The sequence below is a fragment of the Pezoporus flaviventris genome, unplaced genomic scaffold (assembly GCF_033815535.1).
Source record: "Pezoporus flaviventris isolate CSIRO_AGI_PZ_B2104156 unplaced genomic scaffold, CSIRO_AGI_Pfla_v1 ptg000006l, whole genome shotgun sequence".
In the NCBI taxonomy this organism is placed as follows: Eukaryota; Metazoa; Chordata; class Aves; order Psittaciformes; family Psittacidae; genus Pezoporus; species Pezoporus flaviventris.
Window position 1 is genome coordinate 18514651 of NW_026892554.1, and position 24022 is coordinate 18538672.

Sequence of the window (24022 nt, forward strand, 5' to 3'; positions counted from 1 at the left end):
AAGTTGGGAACAACAGTCTCTCTTAGTGAAATTAAACCATGATGCATGAGCTATGTCTCCCCACCTGCTGGAACAGGTGCTGAGCTTAAGTGACCCTATTGAGTACAGGCTGTCATCCTCCATGCATACAACCTCTGCTAAAGTAAGCTGCTGTGAGCCTCAGTCACCACTTTCCAGCTCTAGTTATTTATGTCTGGAAGCAGGAGTGATTAACTGAGCAGTAACTTCACCCATGACTCCCGAGTTCCAAAAATACATTTTTTTCCAAGTTACTTGCAGCTGTAGCTTTTACTTTTCAAAAAGTAAAGCTTTCTCTCCTGCCAAAACTAAAATTACATACGAAACAGAGCTGAGCTTCTGCACATCAGCAATATGAAAATGCTTTTATTGTACTATAAAAAGGACATGGGACAGTAGTATTCCAAACTGCCACAAGAGTTAACCAGAGGGAATGAGGGAAGACATTTAAACAGGACAGTCATAAATATGAATTTCTTGGTCATCTCCAACAGACACAATTTTGGACCCACTTCCATTGTATTTCACTCCCCAAACCTATAAATAGGACACAGACAAAGTTAAATGACAGGAGATTAAGGGAAATTGTCTTCATAGCAGCCAGATTTACTGATGACAACAACCAGAACAGGGACTATTATTTAAGGCCACCTTGTTAGAGCTGGTGCAAGTATGACTTCTGCTTTCACAGCAGATAGGGATGATGAACCAGAGGACTGCCATCTAGTAGCCTGACAAGTTCCAACATTCCACTCCTACTGCCAGCAGATTACACAGTCTAAAGGTACTTGAACAAGGCTGGAAAGTTTGCAGAAATCACACTTAACGTCCCCACTGTTACCCGTCCTGTCTTCCTTTCTGAAAAGAGCATTTTACAGGACTTGGACAAAGGCAAGAGAGGAAGCATTTTTCATGCAGACTGACACATTGTGGCAGAGTGATCCGGTTTTTCCCTGGGCTACTTAAGAGTCATTTACTTACCAGTGCAAAATTAGACTAATTCAGGTCATACTTGATTTAGACCAGTTACACACATTCCTGTTAACATGGCACTGGAGTGGGGATGTTGAGAACACCATGTTTTAGGCATCTCATGTGCCATTTTGCATTAATACCTAAAACCAGCCTTCCCAAGAGCTGGTATCATCTCTGCCTTCCACAAACTTGCCAGGTTATAGACAACAACTAAAGCAACACTGCAGACCCAGTTCTGCTTGGTCCTTCAATACTAAAACCCCCATAGCTGCAGATAACTGAAAAGAAGGTACTATGGAAGAAAAGACCCCAAATAAAATCTGACAGAATTTCCTTGGTGAAGTCTTTCTCCATGATCCACTAAAACCAGTGTTGTTCTAACACCTAACAATTGGGAAGACAGTAACTCGGTAGATGCCAAACCTCCTCTTCCCTCATGGGTAGCGATGACTGAGCAAAAAAAACCAGGGTGTTAGTCACTGGAGGAGGAAAAAAGTTCCAAGGGTGCTTTCAAGCATCTTTTGTAATAATCCCATCCTTTTAAATAAGTATTCTTCACGCTTCCACATGCACACACCTTGTAAATGATAGAAATAAGCAAGACCATAGACAAAGATAAAAAATAGTCTGGTTAGAAGCCTTTTGGCCACACAGGATTGCCCTTATTTAGACCTGGAAAATGTAATTATTACTTGGAAGAGCTCAACCTACATGCTTGGAGTAATAGTTCAATATTGAGTGCCAAATAATCATTAACAACCTTTAAGATTTCATTACAGCAAGCTGATGTCCAACCCCAAAGCTATAGCACCAAGCTGAAACACAAATGGGCACAACACAACTGAAGGTCTGTGAACAGCGGCCTCAATGAAGAATAGACATACCTGATCTTGGTGGTCAAAGAACGTATGAACACAGGTTCTCGTTCCAGCATCCCAAACTTTAACACTTTTATCAGATGAACTGAAGGAAAAGGAGTAGTGATGAATGTTTAAATTAGTAGGTTAACTTAGTTCAGTGCAAAGCTTAAAAGATTTTATATGAGAGACCTAAGAAACCCTCTTTCACCCATCAAATACAGGGACAAAGTAGTATCTCCCACCAGGCTCCAGTGACCTTTAAAATACATTCACTGTTTCCGTATCTGCAGCATGAAAATGAGGACCCCCGTTTTACCCAGAAACTTCTCTGAAGCAAGTTCTTTGGGTAAAGAAGGTCCTGCTGCACGCATCTGGTCCCCCAGCTGCCTGAGCTGTTTTAAGAAGCAGCACTAAAGTTCAGCTAGATGAATGTACCACTACGTTAGCTTGTACTTTTTAATTCAACTACAATTTTTCAGCTATTTAGAATCAACTTGCCCTTCTCTTAGGTTTAGATGTTTTTCACTTATAGGGAACTATGCTGCAGTACGATGACTCACACTATAAATGCTATTCACTTACAACTGGTATCACATCGCAGATGATTGGCTCTTGAGTCTGTCATTGTAATGTCTGTTATTCCATTGTAAGTTCCACTGCAGTCTGTACACATCTACTTTTTGTGATCCATCCCCCTTTATAAATACAAAATTACTTGTTTTTTTTTCAGTAATCAAGTTAAAAATCCTCAATACCTGGAAACAAAATGGGTGTCATCAGGACAAAATGCTACATTTAATACCCAGGATCCATGACCACTTAATGTGCCAGCCAGGTTTGCATGTTGCCTGTGGAAAGAACAAGTTTTAATACTTGGTCTGTGAATTTCAGGGAAAAAAGGCAACAGGAGTATGCTGTATATAGTGCAGTCAGGAATGGTTCAACACAAGGTCATGGAAAGGTGGCTTTTGGATATCTGTTCGTCCAGGCTGAACTCGTGTTACAACAGATTCCAGTTTTCCCATTTCAAATGGTTAGCATAAAAAGTCATCAAGAAGATACACTGGGAGACAAAAGAGTTTCACCATGAAGGCGGCAAAGTAATGCAGGTTTAGGGAAGATCACTGAAGCAGTGCCTTTTCCTCTCCAGAAAAGGAATAGGTCATAAAACATCATTTTGGGGGTACAGAGCATGTCTTTAAGATGAGTAAACACACAGGACAGGTACACAAAACCCTGTTGCTTTCAGGGCAAGTATGAGGAAAGTAATTTGTTTTCAAGTTAGGACTGTCATTCACCTTTACACTTCTCAAAACTATCTAAGGGTGCAGTCTTTCATTATTTAAGTGAATTATAGAGCAGAGGGTTTGATGTATTTTCTTGTTACGGTATCAGCCTCTCTGACCATTCTCCTGTTAGTTTTGCAAACTAACTAAGTTTCCTGTTCATGTTTTTGCTAAAGCACAACTTACACATCGTAGATTTTGATATAGCCATCATCTGAAGCAGTTACAAGTAACTGAGAATCTGGAGAAAACGTCAGTGAACGAATAGGCATCGCATGACCTGCAATTCAACGTTAGACATGGCTTAAAATGTAGCTATTCCTCTTGGTAATGACAGTGCTTAAGAAGCTACACCAGACCAGCATTTCCTGGTAAAAGAAAGCAACCTCTAAAGAGCCTTTCTCTCCGTGCCTCTACAGGCTTCTCAGCACAACATAAAATGGAAACAGAGTAATTCTGAACTCTGAATGTTAAGGCACGTCCACTGCAACACAAGAGTATCTGATTTTCTTCAGCTGCAGATCCTTATTAGAAATTATGTTGTATAATTTCATATTTCTTGAGTGGTTAGGGTTTTTAATTAACTATACAGCTGGACAGAAACTGGATGAACATTAAAAGGCCATTTATCTGATGGAAAAATGCACATCTTCTACAATATAAAATGTTTGGTTATTTTTTAAAACAGGGATAAAGTGCTATAGAATTTATACCATAGCAGAAAGAAAACTGTCACGGATGCCAGCACACATTTTGGCTACCTTCATCCCCTTGTACTCTACTGCAATACAAGAAGGAACTGCAGTTTAAGAATTTAGTTAAGCATAACTATGTTGTTTCAGATAGACACATACAATGCAAGCCTGAGTTTACAGTTTGCCTCTCACATTTTAAGTGGTTTTAAGTTACAGCACACTGAATACATACTTTCTAATGGACAGAAACACCAACTCACTTATGCCATGGCTGGTTTATCTTATTGTAAGTTGGGTTGTATCCTCTAATTTTGTTAAGGAATGAGGCCAGAACTGGGGTACTGCAAACACACAAACCCTTACCTTCCAGCGTATGCAGAAGTTTTCCAGTTGCAATATCAAAAATATTGATAATGCCATCTATCGCTCCACTGGCTAAGTATTTTCCATCTGGACTCTGTAATAAAACACAAAGAGTATGCATTTAACAATTGTATGCATTTATGCTATGTACCTCTCTGACCTTCTTTTAGCAACTTCTCACAAAGACAACTTCAGCTGACTTATTCACAATGTGTATAAACCAGATCTAAGTATATTTTCCATGTATACAGGGGGAAAACATCACACAGTTTATATTTGGAACTATCAAAGTATGGCTGTCATTTAGTATTATGTAGAGCTTAACTGACAGAGAGAAGCAAAAATACCTGATTTACAACATACTACAGCAAAAGCAATTTCACATAAGAAGTTATAAATTGTGCTCCTTACATATGCAATGCTAAGGATGAACTTCCCTCTGGTGTCCAGAGAATATTCTTTCTTTCCGGTTTCAACACCAAAAATATTTACTTTTCCCACATGACTTCCTGTTGCAAGGTACTGGGAATCAGGTGAAAAAGCCAGGGACCAAGCATCAACTGCATTAAAAAGAAATAATCAGTTAGCTGAATCCTGTTTGTAGTTCTTATTAACCAATGCCAGTTCTGTATGCATCTGTTTAGACATTTAACCCCCTAACTACTCTTAGCACTCTGAACTCTACCACACACTCTTTAAGGAGAGTGTAACAGCTCGTTGTCTGGGGTTCAGCAAAGCCCAGAAGATGCAGGAGAAACACTGCTATACAAATGTAACATAAACCAACCATAACCTTTTACAGCAGTACAATGTATTTATCTGGCACAATATAATTCACAGGGTTTTTTTCCTATAAACTTAATTACTTAAAATACTGCAAGATAATCCTTAAATTAGGGACTGGAAAAAAATGAAACATTTACAATAAGGTATTAAGCCCTGAAGTCCAACTTGGTGGACATAACAGTGATCCAGACTTCAGCTTTACTGAAGCTTTTCCACTTCCTTACTCAGGATTGGATGTACTGCATAAAAATGCATCACACACACGGCTCAGATTCAGTGCAGTGCTTACGAAGACAGCTCAGGCTGTCTTTGTACATCAGCCTGAATAAGCATTTGAATTATATTTTAAATATCCCTTTATCAGAACATCTGTAAGAACCCACTGGTTGCCATTCTGCTTTATGCATTTAGCAAAAAAAGCATATCCAAATGTATCTGAGAAAGCCTAAGCAGTGTGAAAAATGAATGTAAAATTGGCTGATACCACTTTGAGTTCATAAAATGACTGAAATTTCTGCAAAGATTAAAGAACCCCCCAAACCTAGTAATTTCCTGTACCCTAATTACACACTGTACAGAATTTACTACCTAGAGTAAGTAGATCTCCTGTGCAGAGACAGCTTAACACTGATCTCTTACCGGGACCAGCATCGATGGACTTGATCTGTTTTCCAGTTTCTAAATCCCAAAGGCGAATGTGGGCATCAAGGGAGCTGGATGCTGCAATGGAGCCTGTGTGGCTGATATCCACAGATACCACACCCAGCTGGTGACCCTCCAAAGTCCACTGGAGATCCAATTTTTCATCATTCCTTTTGATCAAGGGAAAGAAAAGCCTAGTTACAAATAGCTGAAGGTACTTAACCATCTCCAACCTCAGATAAAACAAACAAGACAACCCACATTTCTCCATTTAGATCAACAAAAGGGGAATCCAACATCACCTGTGAAATGGGGAGATAGCTATGCACAAACTGCTCTCTGTACTTAAGGAAAAGAGCCAACAAATTAATCATTTACCATATTCCTGCAAAGCATGTACTTCACTTGAAGCCTGTGAGTAGTCCCACTGAAACGTCCAATACCCATCAATACATGGGTACTTACTGCAGAAAGTTAATGTGTCAGCAAAGCATGAAACACCACGGCCAACAGTTTTAGCATTGTTACAGCAAAGCTCCTCATGTCATTAATGTGAAGCATACCCTTAATACTGCTTTGCCTAAGAGATACAACAGTTTCGTTGCAAAAGCACACTTCAATTTCACTTGTATAAGAGGATTTGTTTTTTAAAGGAAGATGTAATTTCCCTTTTTACTCTAATCCCATTATTTCACAGTACACGTGCTCCCAATGCATTGTCTCATAAAAAAATTAAGATTGTCTAAATCAAATTTGTTTTGTCTAAATCAAAGAATTGGAAATGCAAACTGATGCCCTTCACCAGACTGTGTATTCTCTGGCAGATGACACGTAAAATTTGATGTGCATTTTCAAAAGGGTTTGAGTTCCCTGAAAACTAAAGCACAAGGGATTGATCCTGCTCTGAGAGAGAGCATGCACCAATGAAGAGGAGCTTGCTCAAGACAGCACCTCTGCGTGCCATGCTGCCCCTTCCCTGATGTCACTTCTAACATCTGTGCTACTTATGGGAAATCAAGACTGCTGTATCTCCATGCTGGCTACTCCCAAGGCTTAGAACTGGTTAATCTGGAGCACTTCACTTACCACTTCCAGACTTTCACAAGATCATCCAAAGAACCAGAGATCACTGTTTCAGAACCATCTTTCTTATTTTTTCCCCAGGCAACTGACCAAATGGCATCATCGTGAGCTAAAAGACAGTATAAGCACAGACATTTCTGAACAATAAGTGTTTTCTTCTGATGGAAGACAACTATCAGCTTTGGTAATGCTAAAATTGCTGACTACAATGCCAGCAATGGGCTCCTTGCTCCTCAGGTCTTACTGGTGTTCCAGGAGCCCTGTTACTGCATGGTTTCAAAACACATGATGCATTTTGGCTACTGCTGGAAAAACAGCATAGCTAATCTTGAGTTATTCGGGTTTATATTTAATACAAGCACAACCCAAGTAATAATAACATAACCACAAGTATTATCAATTTTCCACCATCCAAGAAGACCAATATTATTTAATACGTTAGTGGTTTCTCACCTTGCTCTTGCTTGAAGAGAATACTGTACTAGAAAGAAAAAATAGCTAGTATTACATATGAGCAGCCTACAAAAAACACAGCACCAAGCTAGCAATTAGCCTGATTAACGCTTCACATTCATTTACCTGTGTAGTCATGTCTTTATGGAAGCAGTCCTAACAGGGGCGCTCTGCAAGGAGAAAACCCATTATGCTCATCAGCAAGGCTCCGAGGGAGCAGCACGGCCTGAAGGGAACCCGCGACAGGCGACAGCCCAGCACCCCCCGCCGTGGAGTCCCCCGGGGGCCTTCGCCCTCCCTCCGTTGCGATACGATACAGTACGATACGATACGATACGATACGATACGATACGATACGATACGATACGATACGACATGATACGATACCGAGCCGTGCCGGACACTGAGCTCCCACCCCCTCGCCACCACAGCCACCGCCGTCGCACTGTGATGACGTATCCTACCACCGAGAGCGCGGCAGACAACGCGCCGTCCCCAGAGCGCTTCCCTCCACCACAACCATAGAGAGGGCTCCGGCCCGGCGCTCTCTACTGCCCCCGTGTGGACAAGGAGGCCCCCCTCGCCTCACGCTCCGCTCAGCCCTAAGGCGGGAACCGGGCCGGGCCTCCCGCCGCCGCTCCCTGTGCCGCCGGGACGGGGCCACGGGTTCGTCCCTTCCCCTCGCCCCGCCTGCGCCTGTCCCGCCGGGGCTGGTGACGCCCGCTCGGCAGCGCCAGGGCCTGGGGTCGCCGCCGCTCACCTCAGGGTCCGCCGGTGAGACCCGATCCCGCCGCCGGTCCCGGCTGTACCCCCGCGCCGGCCTTCGGCTCGTCCTCACGGCGAGCCCCGCGGGCGAGGGACGGGCCACGGCGTCCTTTGTGTGAGAGATGAGTGGTGGCAGCAACGGTGTGAACGGTGGGAAGCACGGAGGGCTGAGGAGTGCCTGCAAGTCTGAGCAGTGCCGGCAGCTCCTGACTGACTGAAAACTGCAGGCGGCTGCCTTCTGCCAGAGGTGTGAAGCAGGAATGCCAGCCGGGGAGGGGCCGAGCACGGGAGCTGCTCGCCTCCCGCTGCTGGAATGGAATCACAGAACCAACCAGGCTGGAAAAGCCCTTACAGCTCCTCCAGTCCAACCATTGCCCAGCACTGCCAAGGCCACCACTAACCCATGGCACTGGGGCCTCGTCTCCACGCTGTGTGAACACTTGCAGGGACGGTGACTGCAGCCCTGCCCTGGGCAGCCTGTTCCAATGCCTGAGCACCCTCTGGGGAAGGAATTATTCCTCAGCTCCATCTAAACCTGCCCTGGTGCAGCTTGAGGCCGGTTCCTCTTGTCCCATCCCTTGTTCCTTGGGAGCAGAGCCCAACCCCCTCCTGGCTCCACCGGGAGGAACTGAGAAAGTGTTTACAAAAGACAAACAGTCCCTCAGCCTTTGGAGGTGGCTCCTGGGAGCTGTGAAGGAAAGGTTTCCCTACAAGGATGATGTTGTGTGTCGCTCAGGCAAGTGGACCATGATAGAGAGAAGCATCCAGTCCTTGAGTGAATCAGCCATGCTATAGGTGATCTATCGTAGGCCGGATGCTGGGAATGGATCCATAGATCCAGATGAAGTCAAATGTGCATGACTCACGTGGCAGAAACTTATATGGAGTGTGCCATCATCACATGGCCACTCATTGGCATCACTCTATAGAGAGCGATAAGGTCCCCCCTGAGCTTTCTCTTCTGCAGACTGAACCCCCCCAGGTCCCTCAGCTGCTCCTCATCACACTGGTGCTCCACCCTGCACCAGCAATGTGTCACTTCACGAACCTTCATGAACCTTCCAGAACCCTGGAGATGCAGTGGAAGCTGAGCAGTGCTGCCCATGTCTCTCACCGCACGCAGAAGTGGGAGGACATTCTTCACCTAATCATCTGTTTCAGGGGATAAAATCAGGTATGGCGATTTTGGAAGCTGAGTTTTTTCAAGTTGCTGCCTCTGCTTGAGTTAAGTGGGAAAGTTGTCAGAATTAAAGTTCAGGAGAATAAATCAGATTCCCTGAGGTTTAAAATGAAAGACAAAGGATCAATGGCCTTTCACCACATTTAATGGGTCTTTATATGTACACAAAGCTCTTTGAGATCGACAATGCTTGTCTGAGTATGCAAAGTAACAACCAAAACAGAAATTCTGAATGTGTCTTAACACAGTTTTGCAGCCAAGAATGAAAATCTGAGTAAAACCCTTACATGTAATTACGGAATCCTTGGTTTTCTCCCTGTTTAGATTGAGCTTTGAGAGGACTTTAAGGCACAGTGCTTTAATATGAGTTTCAGTAATGCTCATTGTCCTGTTAGTAATGATGCAATGGTAAGCATTTTACAGAAGTAAGAGATGTTATTCTGCTTCTTACCAGGATTCTCCTAAGAATTCTCCCATTTAAATTTGTACTTACAATGTAATACACTCCGTTTTGCAATAATGTAGAGTAATGAAATACTATTCCACTTAAACTTGAGAAGAAACTTCTTCTCAGTGAGGGTGACAGAACACTGGAACAGGCTGCCCAGGGAGGTTGTGGAGTCTCCTTCCCTGGAGACATTCAAAACCCGCCTGGACGCATTCCTGTGTAACATTATCTAGGTGTTCCTGCTCCGGCAGGGGGATTGGACTAGATGATCTTTCGAGGTCCCTTCCAATCTCTAACATACTGTGATACTATAATACAGTCTTTGACAGACAAAGTGATTCTAGTCCCTCCAGGGTTTTCACGTGATGTGAAGTGTTGGTATCACTTTGTACACAGAACACCTCAGACCTTCATGGGGAAAGATTGTTATTTTCTGCTGCAGAGTGAAGAGTGAGATTGTGGGTTATTTCCTGCATCACTGGTGACACACAGCTGTATTTTTTAGTGTGAAAGCTGGTTAAATACTGCTTTGGTGCATCAAGAGGGTAATTGGAAGCAAAGTGTGACACGTGTTAGTTTATAGATAAACTGCCTCCTTGGAGTGGTAACCAAGAGTACGTTTCTCTAGGTTTGCCCTTGTTCTGGAGCACTAGCATATGTGTATTCTATATAGCATATTCCATATGGATATTTCAACCCTAACTAGAGTTATGTGTTATGAGTATATATGTGTTTAGATGCCAGCTTTTAAATGGTGTTACAAGGGAAAATACAGATTTATTTAAAAGCATTATTATCACCCTGATATTGTGCTAAAACAGAAATGAATTACATCAAGGCTTTGAGATGCCATATAAACATCACAAAAAGCATTTCCCAGCCGAAAGATCAGGTGCAGAGAACAAACTGGGAGCAAAATACTTGGTTTCAATAACAGGCTGTGTGTGATTGTGGCCAGGTATTGCAGGCACAGTTCAGATCAGCATTCGCATTCCAACACCTGCCCAGCCTTACACAGAAGACAACTATCAAGCAAGCCTTGCTTTAGTAAAGTCTTGAAGACACATGAAGCTCCATGAAGGTGTTGAAGACACATGAAGCTCCATAAACCAGTAAGGCTGGATAATTAGCTGATAGCTTCAGCTCTGCAGGTACATGAACACTATGGTGTTGAAACGCTGTCAGACAGGTCATGTCCTCTTCCTCCTCCACACTAAAAGCTAGTGGGTTTGAAGAGAGTGCTGATAGTATTTGAAGTTACCTGTGGTGTGTGCCAAAGTGGGTAATACACAAATGTATTTTCTTGTGGTTGTCAAGATGAAATGATCTTGTCAGTTTAGGAAAGGCAGTGTGTAACAGAACTGCACCTGCAGAGGTCTGGGTTAAATTACAGGTCTGTTTCAGGGCTGATCCATCAATTGGGGGTTTTACATATTGGGGTTCAGTCTGGGATCAGCCACAGAAAGCCACAGGTACCGCAGAAACAAAGGGTGACTGCTCACAGAGCTTGGAGCCTGTGTGCAGATTTATACCATCTGCCCGGTGTGGGGCAGCAGCATCAAGATAATCTCCACCTCTTTCCAGTAGCCACGGGTTGGCTTTGAGAATGTTCCATTCATCATTACACCTCCTTCTGTGTCTGGGGACTCTGAACAGTTGTGGCAGGAGCAAAGAATATTCTGCTTATGTTGCCTGACGTGCCTCTAGGAAACCATTAAGGGACTCTGTTCCCAGGAGTGAATTGGAATGGCATTTGCACTGTTTGCTCCTTCATTTCAGATATCTGCTCAATACCTTCCACTGACCTCCAGGAAGAGCCACATACAGTACACAGACCTTTTTCTTGAAAGACAGTACATAAGCACATATAATGCATTCACCAGTATTGTAGTCCATTAGCATCAGGGTACCTGAGGCAAAAGAGCCACAGAAAATCAGATCCCAATACAGTCTACAGTTCCACTTTTTAAATTAGTCCGGTTGCTTGCATGCAGATTTGATGTTTTCAGCTTCAGTTTGTTTTCTTCTGCTCACTTATTTCTTTGTTATGTCTTTTTTTCCAGCTGCAGCCCCCTTTCTCCCCTTTTCTTGCCACTTCATATGCTTTTTCACTGATAAATTTGCCTTTGATGGTCCCAAGCAGCTGAACTGGGATGTGGAGTCAAGTCTAAACTTTTCTGAAATTCACAGAGGTTCAAATCAAGGCTTTGCTTTAAAACAACCTCTTGTCTAATTTTTCACAACACCCATGGTAAAGGCACTGCATGCTCCAGGTGATGGCACCACACGCAGCCATCAGACTTCCTTGCTATAAGGTTGAACTACACTCACATCTTTAGTCCAATTGCTGGCTAAACCAGGGAAATGATATGAAGGAAAAGCTCTTTCTAAAGAATCTGAAATGAAGTGCAAATATTAAGACATTCCAGCACTGTGAGTTGGGGAAAGATCCTTATCCCCTTTCACAGATGGGTGAAATCTGAAGCAAGGTGATGAATTAAGTCAGTGGCAGATTGAGGAATGGAAGCCTTTTCTCAGCCTCCTGGTATGTGCTCTAGTTCATTGTGTACCTACACATTCATTGCTTTAAGCTTACACTTAAACATTAAATTGCTTCTTTAGCAAGAGAACAAGCCTTTCAGATTTATTCAATCAGCAAGCAGTGTTCTTGGGACAGACAAAAATGGAAGAGAAAATCAAAACTGACAGAGGGAGTGTAACAGCAGTGAAAACAGCACTTAGCACTGGCAGGGCCAAATCTTTCTCCAACTCTTGCAGCTTAGCCTGGAGAGCACTTTCTTTCTGAGTGGATGAGGTGGGCAGTGAAAGAACAGCTGCTTCTAAGAAGGAAAGAAGGAAATAAAAGAGCTGCTTCTAAGAAGGAAAGAAGGAAATAAAAGAGCTAATTAAACAAATGCTAAAAGCCAGACTTCCTCCTCCATGGAAGCAACCTTATCCCCACTGTCACCTGCAGAGAAGCCACAATGGTTTCATGTAGTTACAGGCCCTTTAATAACCTGCTTATGGCATGTATAAGCCAAAAAGACCCTTTCAGAGCAAAATTGTTTAGAAAGGAATAATAAAATAAGCAAATAAAAAAAAACCCAAAAGCATTTCTTTTCATGAGAGGTTTTCTAGCAATAGGTCTGTGCTTGATGATAACTGAACCCAGAGGTTATTCTCACCCTAGCTTCTCTTTCTCCTTGTAAGAGGACTTCAGTTCTTCTTTCTTTTATTTGCTATATTTAATCAGAATTATTATGCTTTATTCTTGATTTTGTTCTCTCTTGCAACTTCTTTTTTTCTTATGGAGTGTGAGGTAGGTCAGAGAGAGTGCCTGAGACCTTACCATGAGCCTGAAATGTTGAATGACTGTATAAAATGCAAGTACAATAAAATAAACATCTGGTGCTCATTTGCCAGGATTGAAATAAGGCCTTTTAAGACAACATGCATGTGGTTGGGACTTGCTTTTAGCAAGTACAAAGTTTCAACCCATACATCAAATCTAGCAGTGTAACTTTTCTCTCCAGTATGATGAATGTCACATGTTTTACCAAAATTAATATATATGTTCCTTGCTATTGTAGCTTCAGGTATAGATGACAGCTAGTGAGAACCTGATCGATGGCTATATGTACCAAAATTGAAGTACTTGAGCTCTAGGTTGCTGAACTGGGAGACAGAGAGGAGGAAAGGAGTTTCTTCTGCTTGCTATGGGACATTCCCTGCCTGAGTGAGCTGCTCACAATTCACTAATGATGAAATGAAGGCGTCATGGCTCCAGTCTCTGGATATGTTATTTGTTCCACTGTGAAATGTTATTAATTTTCTCTTTACAAATGGACAGTTCCACTTAGCTGCTAAAATGGGCTTTTAGCCAATTTTTTGCTGGAGTGGGGAGCAAGAAACTCTTCTGGCAATGTGTAACTTCAGGGGTCTTTTTGACATGAAAATGTTGCAGGATCAAGTGTAGAGGGCACAACTGTGGCTTTAGAGAATAATTAGTAAGGAAATACGGGAAGAAAACCCTTCATTCATTGGTAGTAGATGCAAAGAAGGTTTGTAACAATTAGCTTAGATACCTTCAGAAACCTCTAGTTCTATTTAGTAAGTGTTTGTTCCTATGTATTTTCATGTCAACATCTAGAATATATTTACATAAATAGGCACTTAGATCCTCAATGCCTAGTATCCGTTTGCATGGGCTGCTGGCAGGCAAACTACATGGATACACTTGGCTCAACCAGCCAATTACTTTGCTACTTATCTTCATGTCACTGCCCTGCTTTGTTATTGCAGCCTTCAATGCCACTTCTGTCTTCATCAACACTGTCTCATTCATGCTGTTTTGCTGATGACTTTGCTGGGCAACCTCTTTCGTGTTCTTGTCTCCCTGTGAGGGAGGCTTATTCTTCTGCAGTTTGCCTGTCTGGCTCACAAACCCTTGTGAAGCGAATTGACGGTATTAACCTTACACAGAAGAGCAATGCAGGAGGATAAATGCCAATGCTTTGCTTGCTCTGGCTCCCATGGAAGTCAGCAGGAGGAAGACTAAGCATGGCACATCATGAAATATTACATTCAGCTACCGCTGGATGAGGTGCTTGAATCAAACCATGTAAGTTTGTTAAATCAATGTGTCGGTTGCTGGCTGTAAAAGCCCATTTTGCAGCGGAGATTCAACATACTATTTCTGCACAGCAAGAACGTGTCTCCTAGATTTTACTACATCCTGAGCACATGTGCAAGTGTCTGTGGAATCAGTTACATAAATACTGCATTATAACAGGCTGTACACTCTTCCCTGCTATCGTGAGTTCCCATCAGAAGTACTTCATTCACATCTGACATTGTTACAGCAATGGGTGTTCCATATAATGAAAAAAAATTCCTGACTGATATTGAGATGACTGTTGGACTGGTTTCATCTACCTGTGTTTAGTGATGTGTTACTGACATGAGCAGAAGCATGGCATGAGGAGATAATAAATTTAGTGTGGGTAATCATCATCTAGGTCTCCAGTTTTCCAAATCAGACATAGAACAAAAGTACATACAAGCGTGTTTAGGTCCTAATGCAGCAGAGTATTAAAGCATACACTAAGTGTTTTAGCACTGAAGTATTTTGAAACATGATGTTTAAGTATTCTGTTGGTTATGAGCCTTAATAACAAGAGATGAGGGTAATAAAAGCCCTCTCCCATCTCCCCAGAGAAGATTGTTGCCCAAATCCTGATGAATCAATTTTAAGGAGATATTTTAGGCTGTTTTGCCCAGATTCTTCAGTTCCTGAACTGGGGATGCTGGCAGTACAGTTTCCATGCATTTTGATAAAAAGTGTGTGGGTTTGGGGGCCCTCTGTGAGAAGAGCAACTTTTCAATATAAAAGGTGCTCTATCAAACATCAGAAGAGAGAATGGAAAATTCAGCTTCATGGCTGGGTGGTCTAAATATTGGCACATGATCTTCTGCAGCAGTTTTAGATTTTGAAAAGCAGCTTTTCCAGCACGTGTTTAGAATTGGAATAATTTACAATGCAAAGAAAAAACAAATCGCAGATCTCCAGTGTAAGTATGGAGGACCAGTCATCTCCTGTTTCCATATACTGCATCTCGTGCCAGGTTTCTGCTTCGGAGCAATGCCCAGAGGAAGGCCTTTGCTGGGAGAGTAATGCTCAAAAGCTAAAGGAGACTTAGTAATGTGAGCTGGAATCTGATAGACTTTGGAGCCTTAAGTCCTGGATAGCTGGGATCTAGTAATCTTCCTCCTGTAAGTGGAAGAGCAGTAAACCTGGCTGGCTGCTCACCCTTAGTGCAGTGTCAGCTATGGCCAGTTATGTTGTGTGTGTATTCACCTCTCCTGTGCAAATCAGAGCAAGAACAACTTCTTTTCCAGGAATGGGAAGTTCCTGGCTCTATTACATATGGTAATAGAAATATGCTATATCAACTGCTGGTAAGGTGCTGATTTAAAGAGATGCAGGCTGTAATAAGTTATGGGTTTCAATGGACAGATTTACCTCAGAAAGACTGAATAGAAGCAGAAAGGTTTTTGATTATCTTCAGTGATAAACACTTGAATCTGAGAGCTAGATTTCCTTCAACAGCAAGTGGACAGAATTCAATTATTAACAGAGTTTGTCTGTGAGGATTTGACATTGTCTAGCTCCTTAAAGAAAATAGCTTGCTGAGTAAAACCAATCCCTTTTGCTTTGCCATCTTTGCATTGGTGCCTGCACAAGTTCTTTTTGTTGTTGCTGGTCTGGTTTGTTTTGTTTTGTACAAATTAGGTCACTTTCCAGTCTCCTTGCATTAAAGCACGGTAATAAAATCCAATGTGACAGTTCCCCAAATGTTCCAGTCATTCAAGAGGGAGGTGTGAGGCAGCAAAGAAAGGCTCTGCCCTTGAAGGAATTAAATCTCTTGGAAAACAGTCTCAGGCCCTTCCAAGCACTTCATTGACCGACTTGCCAGCAAACTGCTGACAACCTAATTGGACTGTGTTTGGATTGGTAAAACAGATCGGCAAGGCAGTCCTTAAGCAAAGGGGAAGATAAGCAGGGAAATGCTCTCAGGCTGCTCTGAACTTCCTCAGGCTAATACACTGTGCAAGAAGAAAGAGCCCCAGGCCAGCTCCTCTGTGGTGAAGTCTGGCTAGTGCAAGACACATAGACCACTTTGCTAAGGCAAGAGGAGACAAGCTGGGCAGTATGGGCAGCTACTGGGCTCCAGGGAGCCAGAACTTCATATTTAGTGGGGGAGAGAAAGGTGGTAAGGAATGGTGGAAGGTGTGCTCTCTGCTGCAGCTTGCTCTCCATGAACTGATGCTGCAGCAATCACAGTGGCTGAGGATCATGGTTAACCTCTTTCCAGTTTCCTTCATCCCTTTGTCCTCTTTTAGGTAACTACCTAAAAAAGAAGAAATACTTGGGTTTGCTAGGTTGCCTCTAATGCAATCCCATCAAAACAACAGATTCTTTTGATGTCATGCCAAACTCCTTGCAAGAACAGCTATAACCTTTCCTTTCTGGAGCAGCTCTATTTTGTTTTCATCTCTGATGAAAACTAAATCCATGACCTATGTTCCAAACCATACACTAAGACTTAATTCTGATCAGAGACATGTTTATCTCAAGGTGAAGATGTTCAGAATTCCACTACAAGTACACATGCTCAGATAAATGAATGCTGTAGGCATAATACCTGTGGGTTAGGTGCAAAAATTGTTGTAATTAAAAGGACTGATACCAGAGGTCCAGGAATGTAGAGCTGGCATCCCTTTGCATCCTATGTGTGATAAAAGATTAATGTAGAGTGCAAATAAAGTTTGCACCACAAGACAAAGAGTAGTGCAGTAAATGAGTCTCTAAACATATAGCTGAAATAGAGAAGGAAGAACAAACTTGAAGACTCAGAATGCATCCAAGGACCCTTTTCTAGTAGGTGATTGTAGATTTCTTCTGGAGACACCCATCTCTATGTAGAGGTGAATATCCCTTTGATGTTTCTGGCTCCCCACTATTTCAAAAGAAATACGTTCTGTGTGGAACTGTAGCTGTTCAGTTGTAATTGCAGGTAGAACTGACCTCATAACATGAGTGTCAAATTAGTAACAGCATATAATTATTAAAGCTTATTTGTTGAAGTAAATCCCTTTTTCTTGCTTATTTTACAGTTTCTTGGGTAATGTCATTTCTTCTTGTAATTTAAACTGCAATCACTGTACTCATATCTCCTAAGTCTGCCTTTTTTCACTAAGGCATCACAACCAGCGGAAATTAAACCTAGCCAAAAGGAGCTCATTATCTTCCCTTTACCTTGTCTCCCTTCTGCCTTCAGTCCATTTCTTTGTCTTTCCTAGTCACTGAGGAAAACATAGTTATTCAGTCTATTTCTCAGGTCTGTTTCTCAGACTTGGACTTCACATTTGACTTTCCTCTTTTCTAGTGTTATGTCCGTCTCTGAAGCTTGTAGAGTCATTCTCTGTAATATCTCTATGATAATGACAGCCACAGGACTAAACTTTCATCCTGGGGCTTGAGTCTCTGCTGCAGTAGTATTCTTTTCTTGGATTGCTCTATCCAGGATGATTTTGCTATGACCATTCTGACTCATCAGCACACACTCCCTTGTTCTCTTATCTTTATTTTGCTAAGCATAAGCCGCTTGTCTTTGCTCTCAGGACCATTCATAGTTACGAACTCTGGCCCTTTTATCCTCTATCACTCAGTGTAATAGATTCTTCAGTAATCACGGTAACAATAGTTGTGGGCCAGGTTCTGCTTCCTTTTTCCACATGCAACAGTGTATTATTACTCCTGGAGTAGCCACTTTGGTTTCAATGGGCATATTGAAGAGATTGCAAAGAACTCATTCAGAGTAAGGGTAGGAAAATCTGCTCTGAATTAAAGAATCTCCAGAAGAAATCACTGGATCGATTTCAAAAATCAGTATCCTCTGAAATAGCAAAGCAACAAGAACAGATGTATCATAATGTTAACATGCATTACAAATGAAGTGAATGGATGCCCGTGCATGAATGCCCTGACTTGTAACATCCATCAGCTCATGTTTTGTAATAGCTGGGGTAAGAAAACTGTGAAAAAATAGCATAATTAAACTCGTACATTATTAATTATCATACTGCACCATTAGCTAGTTTAGAAAGCTTTCAAAGACAGATATAGATAGATCCAATAAGCAGATTTATTAATCTTTGATCTCCTTGTGCCCAGGGCTACCCTCTTTGCAGTCAGCAGGAGTCATTCTTGCTAATGATGAAACTGTTTAAGAAAGAGCATTAATGGAGAATTAATTAAATATCATTAAATAAACTAGAAGTAGCTCTTGTCACCACAGGGAATCATGCATGAGTCATTGAGAAGTGATTGGATTTAACAGCTTAACTGAAGAAAACAGTTAATTTAGTCCAGGATTTAGACTTTCCTAGAACACCAATTGAAATGCATTGCCACAATGAAGAATAGTGTATCTCTGTTTGGTTTATTTATTTGTATAGTGGGTAAAGGTCTGTTTCTGTGTGCATTGGGATTTATCAGAAAGTTGGTGCTCACTACTCTGGAGTAGGTAATAACTGAAAACCTGGAGAACACTAATGTTTATTTTTAAAATGGCGTAGGGTGAAAAACAATGGTTTCTGTAGGCTCTATGATGTAAAAAGTACATCTTAAACTCTGAGAGTAGCACAAATAAATAGTTAGCTGCTTCTCTTTGTCTTTTCTCTTTGAGTATATTTCCCCATTTTCAACTGCATCAAGAGTTCATTCATTTAAGAGAACCTTTCTAAGTTGGTGGGAAAATACTCTGTGTATCAGTGACATGCATTTAATGAAAGTGACAGCAAATTGCTCTGTTTTCATAATGTTCCAGATAAAACACTGCCTTTTTATAGAAGCTGACTTAAAATTGAAATCAGTCTCATAGATAAAGTACCTTTATTCTAACTGCAGGACTGCACAGTTCTACGTACTAGAGAGAAATGGTGAGGAGGCGCTGCCTACAAAAGCGTGCGTATGTGAAAGACATTAGTTTGGGGTTTGGCAGGTGAAGTTCTTAAATATCAATACAGTGATATCCATTCTGGTAGGAGTTAATCTTCGTAGAACTGATCCAGCTGGTAGAGAAAGAATGATTTCCTAAGGCAGCAGCAGAACATATTAGCATCTGCAGTGGAAGTCTGGGTTTCTGACACATTGCCGGCAGTACTTTATACCACAGGGGTTCCCTTGGAAGCCTGCAAGTGCAAAAGCCTCTTCTTTATTTTCTGTTCTTGCGTGACTCAGAGGCTTATTCTGTCAGTGTGCTTTCCTGTGGGGATGGAGATACAACGAGAATTTTTAAAACTTGATTTGCAAATTTCTTTAGCTTCTTAAATTCCAGTTCTGGCACCTCACTTAAAAGTGTGGGTTTGCATTCCTGCTGTTGCTGTAAATATGCACCCTGGTGAGATACAGCTGGTAGAAAATCCAATCAGTTAAAAGCAGTGAGTTTCAAACTGAAGTATGGAGTTATCCTGCTTTGCTCTTCATTTTTTAAAATCCCTTTCCCCATACTTTTTATTTATAAAGATATAAAAGGGGATGTGGGACAATTAAATGCCATAACCCTGCTACTGCTTGATCATGGATGACTATAGTGACCTTAGACAGTCCTGGTTAAGATTCACTAGATTTCCCTCCTATCTCCAAACTGAAACACAACTTACAGAGCAGAGCTGCCTCCAGAGGGACTTTGAAGAAAACACCAGAATTTGCTGGAGCCCACATTTCACAGAGTAAACGAATGGAAAGGAATCTCAGAGGATTACTTTTTCTCTAATTCTTTACATTTGCAGGAATTTGTAGGAAAATCACACAGACATGGTTTGTTTTCTTAGCTTGTGACACCTTCAAATTGTATCAGTTTGATGTAAGCATAGTATTTAGATAGATAGTATTAAAACATTAGTTTCTTACAGCACCAGTGTTTTAAGTAGCAGCCTAAGGGAAGTGATTTTTCTTTATATTCATCTGATAACATTCCAAATATCAATTATTTCTGTTTGTCCCACAAGTGAAACAATTGGCCTGGGGAAGATGCCAAGAACTTAAAAAGTGTTCCAACGTGTTGGCTTGTACGCCTGATGGCTTGTGAAGCAAATGTTTCTAATACTCCCATCATCTTTCTACACATGCACACAGTGCTGTCCTAATATTCTCATCTGCTACAACGCTACATTGTGTCTACAGATCTCAGAGTCAATCTGGCAGAGCTACTCTGAAACAAGCAGTGATGCCATGAACAAATGGCCTCCTCTTTTCTATTACTGTTAGTGCCCAGGGCTGCGAAATGAAAGGTTTTCATCTCTTCTGAAACCAGAGTGTTGATGTGCTGCTGTTGGGCTGTGATGTGCAGCAGTAAACAGTCTTCTAGATGTAAGTCAGGACTGTCATGTGCTTAGTGCTGTATGAGCTCTAAATGGCCTTATATACTACTACTTGAATTCCACTTTTAATACTCAGTTGGAATTGGGAGACTATGGTACAGATTTTTTTGTCCAGCTTCCTAGTGGATTATTGGGAAAAGCTAAGGATCTGTAAATCAAGTTACAGATCCTGTGAGGTACAGAGGGCTTTTAGTTCTTGCTTTAGGAAGCAAACCACCTGTCCTACTTCAGTTGGAGTCCCGCATAGGTAATTGGCCATCTGTTTGTCTTTTCAGTGCATCACTTATCCTTTCTGCCCCTCTCACTGTTCATTGCCATTGTGAGTTTGTTTTGCATTTAGCATGGTGGCCCACCTACTCTTCTTGTCAGATGCAATTAATGTCACAGCATCCAGAGAAAGGAATGACATTTGAGAACTGGCTGCACAAACTTGTTCCCTCACACAGTACGGCTGTTAACTCTTCACTTCTTTTCTTGCCTAGCCTTTCCATAGGTTGGGAACTGCATCTGAAGTATGTGCCAGCTGAACTGGTGAGGTGAATCGTTTCAGATGCAGGAGGTAATAGCTTGAGCCAGTAACACATTACATCTATTTCTGGGGTTTCTTCCTAGCTAAAGAGACTAGTGCAGCATACTATATATAGTCAGTGTCATACCACTCACTGCATGTGGGTATGGTACAACCAAGCCTTTAGATCTGTCAGATAAAACAGAATTTGAAACCTTTAGCCAGCAGCAAACTACGCTGTCACAGTCATTAGACTAAATACCACAGGATGTGCATTAGAGATTGTTGTGAAAGTATATTCTGTCTGACCACAGCTGCAGGCAGTGTCTTTCTGAAGCAAGAAATAAATCATAAGAATGCAGGTCTGATTTAACAGCAGAAAGTCAGGAGGAGGTTTTATGCTGTTTACCTTCAAAGGGATGGGGAACCTTTTTTTTTTTGGTGTCTGTAATTGTTCGAATGAGTTCATGTAAATGTTTCATTATTCAGTCCATGGTGCTCTGCCCATTTCCCAAAGGCAAATATTGTTTCTGGAACTGGGATATCTCAAAATGATAAGCAAGGTGTTGTTCCTTTGCAGAGAGGTTTGCTGGTGTCACTTGAGAAGACCAGCAAACCTCTCATACAAATCACAGTGGACACAGATAATTGTAGCTGCTGTCACAATCTGTCCCTGTGTGCCTTGCCAGGAGAGCATCATTGCCTGATGACTGAAAAGAAGTGCTGAATCCTCTCTAGTTCTTAGTTCCCTCCACTGATCAATGCTCCTACCCCTCAGTTTCTTGCGTTGCAGGTACAGCTCCCATATCTGGCACCTGGAAGCAGAGGTATTTGGTATCCCACAGGCTGACTGCCTAAGGATTATGCCACCTATACCACACCTGTGCTACACCTGTGCCACAGTTTGCTGAAATCCATAGTGCATCGAGTCCTTAACAGATAGTGTATTCACATTCCTGGAGCACAAGAAGCTCCTGAATACAGTTTAGTTGCCTTGATATTTACCAATATTTCCCTTTTGTTTTATATCATAGGCAGTTTTTCCAGTAATCTTGCTTCTGATAGTGGAACATCTGTTTGTTCAGCATAGTAGCCTCCATTACTAAACTCTCTTTCTAAGAAGGTTAGTCTAAGTCTTTTCATCACTTGTACTGTGGCAATAGATCATAGAATTTCAGAAACACCAAAAAAACATTAGAGAGAGTCCATTCGAAGTCAGTAGTATTATTATCTTGGCAGAACCCCTCCTGTTCCGTAAAGGAGGATGCATTCAGCTTAGTGGCTTTCTGTCATAGCCCATTAAGCAAAATCAAAATTAATCAATATACTACAATTTCTTCATTTCCAGCTGTGATAATCTGCAGTTATCTCTCTGACATATGGGCTCCATTTCTCTTCAGAAATTCTGCTTAGGTTTGTAGCTTTCATTTTAGCAGAGGTTCAACAGCCTGGGTCCCAGATACATACACTGTTTCGTTTGTACCAAGAATATATCATTCACGATTATTTATGAATGAACAAATGTAGACATGATTACATCTACAGCATCTGGCACAACAGAGACTTCAGTCTTGGGAGGGTCTTTGAAGGCAGTAGTAAAAAACAGTGCATAGTTGAAAAATCTTAGTGATGTCTGTGTTCATAGGCCCTTTTCTGATTTAGGTCTGGCTGCTTCTATGGAACTACTGAACGTTTCGTTTGGGGGTAGGCATAGACTTAGTATTGCTTTTAAAATGTGCACATAATGACATTTCTACTTTTATAAACCACCTCCCCAGACACAAGCACTCTGAATGATAAACAAACAATGCCATTCTTTTTTGTCCTTTTCCCCCCTTTTTTTCTCTTGTATGGTTGGAAAGCCAGAGCCATCTGACACTCTGGTGGCAGAAATTGAGTTCAGATGAGGAGCGTGCTCTTTATTCAGTGACCCACAACAGCTAATGGTCAAAAGGAAGCGTTCAGCTTTTCACTCTACAATCTGTGGTTTGGGATGGCTGTTCCCATTTCTGAAATGGAAAGATGTTGGTGCTCTTTGCAAATTAAACCACTATTACAGTAAAATAAAAGTTTAAATATCCCCACAGCTTCACTGTGGCCCCTTTTTCTGTCAGCTTTGTTCTGAAAAGCGGAGATTATATCAGCACAACCAAGTTTTGAGTGTACCTATTCCTTTTAATAGTGTACCTATATAGTCATCGTTCTGTTGTTTGTATGCCAGCTTATATGTAGATACCTTCTGAAACGCAGTTGTAGCATTTCACCTACTTACTTTGAGATTTGATATCTTTAAACTACTCAACATAATATCCCGTCCTTCTCCCATGTTTTTCCTGTTAACATTATTGATGGAAGATGCTCAAAGGAAACTGCTCAAGGCCGAATGCATCTGGGATGCAGATGGACGAGCTACATGTGGGCGCAGTGACATGAACCATGCCCTACACTAGGTGGTGCTGAAGGGAGAAACTGCAGCCTCCTTAGTACTCCAGCGGCTGCCATTATCTTTAAAATAGAGTTCAAACTGATCCTGAGACAGAAGTGGATTTCTTGGATTTTGAATGAGGAAGGGGCTCTTGAGAAAAACGAGGCAAATTCTGTAGAAAGTGTCTTATTTGTACTAAGGGGTTGCATGAATGTAAAATTGTGTCTGCTGTTCCTAAGGAACTGAAGCCCCAGGTAGTATGTCCCTGTATCTGGGCCAGATTTTCTGCTTTTCCAGGGATCTATGGAGATCCCTGAACCTGTGCAGCCATTCAGAACATCAGGCGTTTCATGTCTTACCTAAAGGAAAGGGAATTTTCAGAAATAGGTGCTTTGCTCATAAGCCCTTTTGAAAATCATGTGGATCCTAAACTATAAATTAAGAAGCTCAAATACAGCTTCTTCTTTGGAGAATTGTGTTCATACTTTCCCAGTTTGATTGCTTTCAGCTCTTCATCTGTGCATTGAGTGAGACACATAGGTAAAAATACTGCAATTCATAGAGGTGCTGATTACCCTCTCCTTTTAC

At 41.7% G+C, this 24022-nt stretch overlaps 1 protein-coding gene across 1 annotated transcript; it reads right to left on the reverse strand.

Moving 5' to 3' along the window:
• Positions 1-355: 355 nt before the first annotated feature.
• Positions 356-7617, reverse strand: SKIC8 (SKI8 subunit of superkiller complex). Its single transcript, XM_061447248.1, has 11 exons — positions 7549-7617; positions 7288-7331; positions 7162-7189; positions 6712-6817; positions 5623-5795; positions 4609-4757; positions 4198-4291; positions 3326-3419; positions 2609-2701; positions 1878-1956; positions 356-555 (listed from the first exon to the last, which is right to left on the reverse strand). Exons 2-11 carry the CDS (start codon positions 7297-7299, stop codon positions 466-468), a joined length of 918 nt encoding a protein of 305 aa, XP_061303232.1. The 5' UTR covers positions 7300-7331; positions 7549-7617; the 3' UTR covers positions 356-465.
• Positions 7618-24022: the final 16405 nt, after the last annotated feature.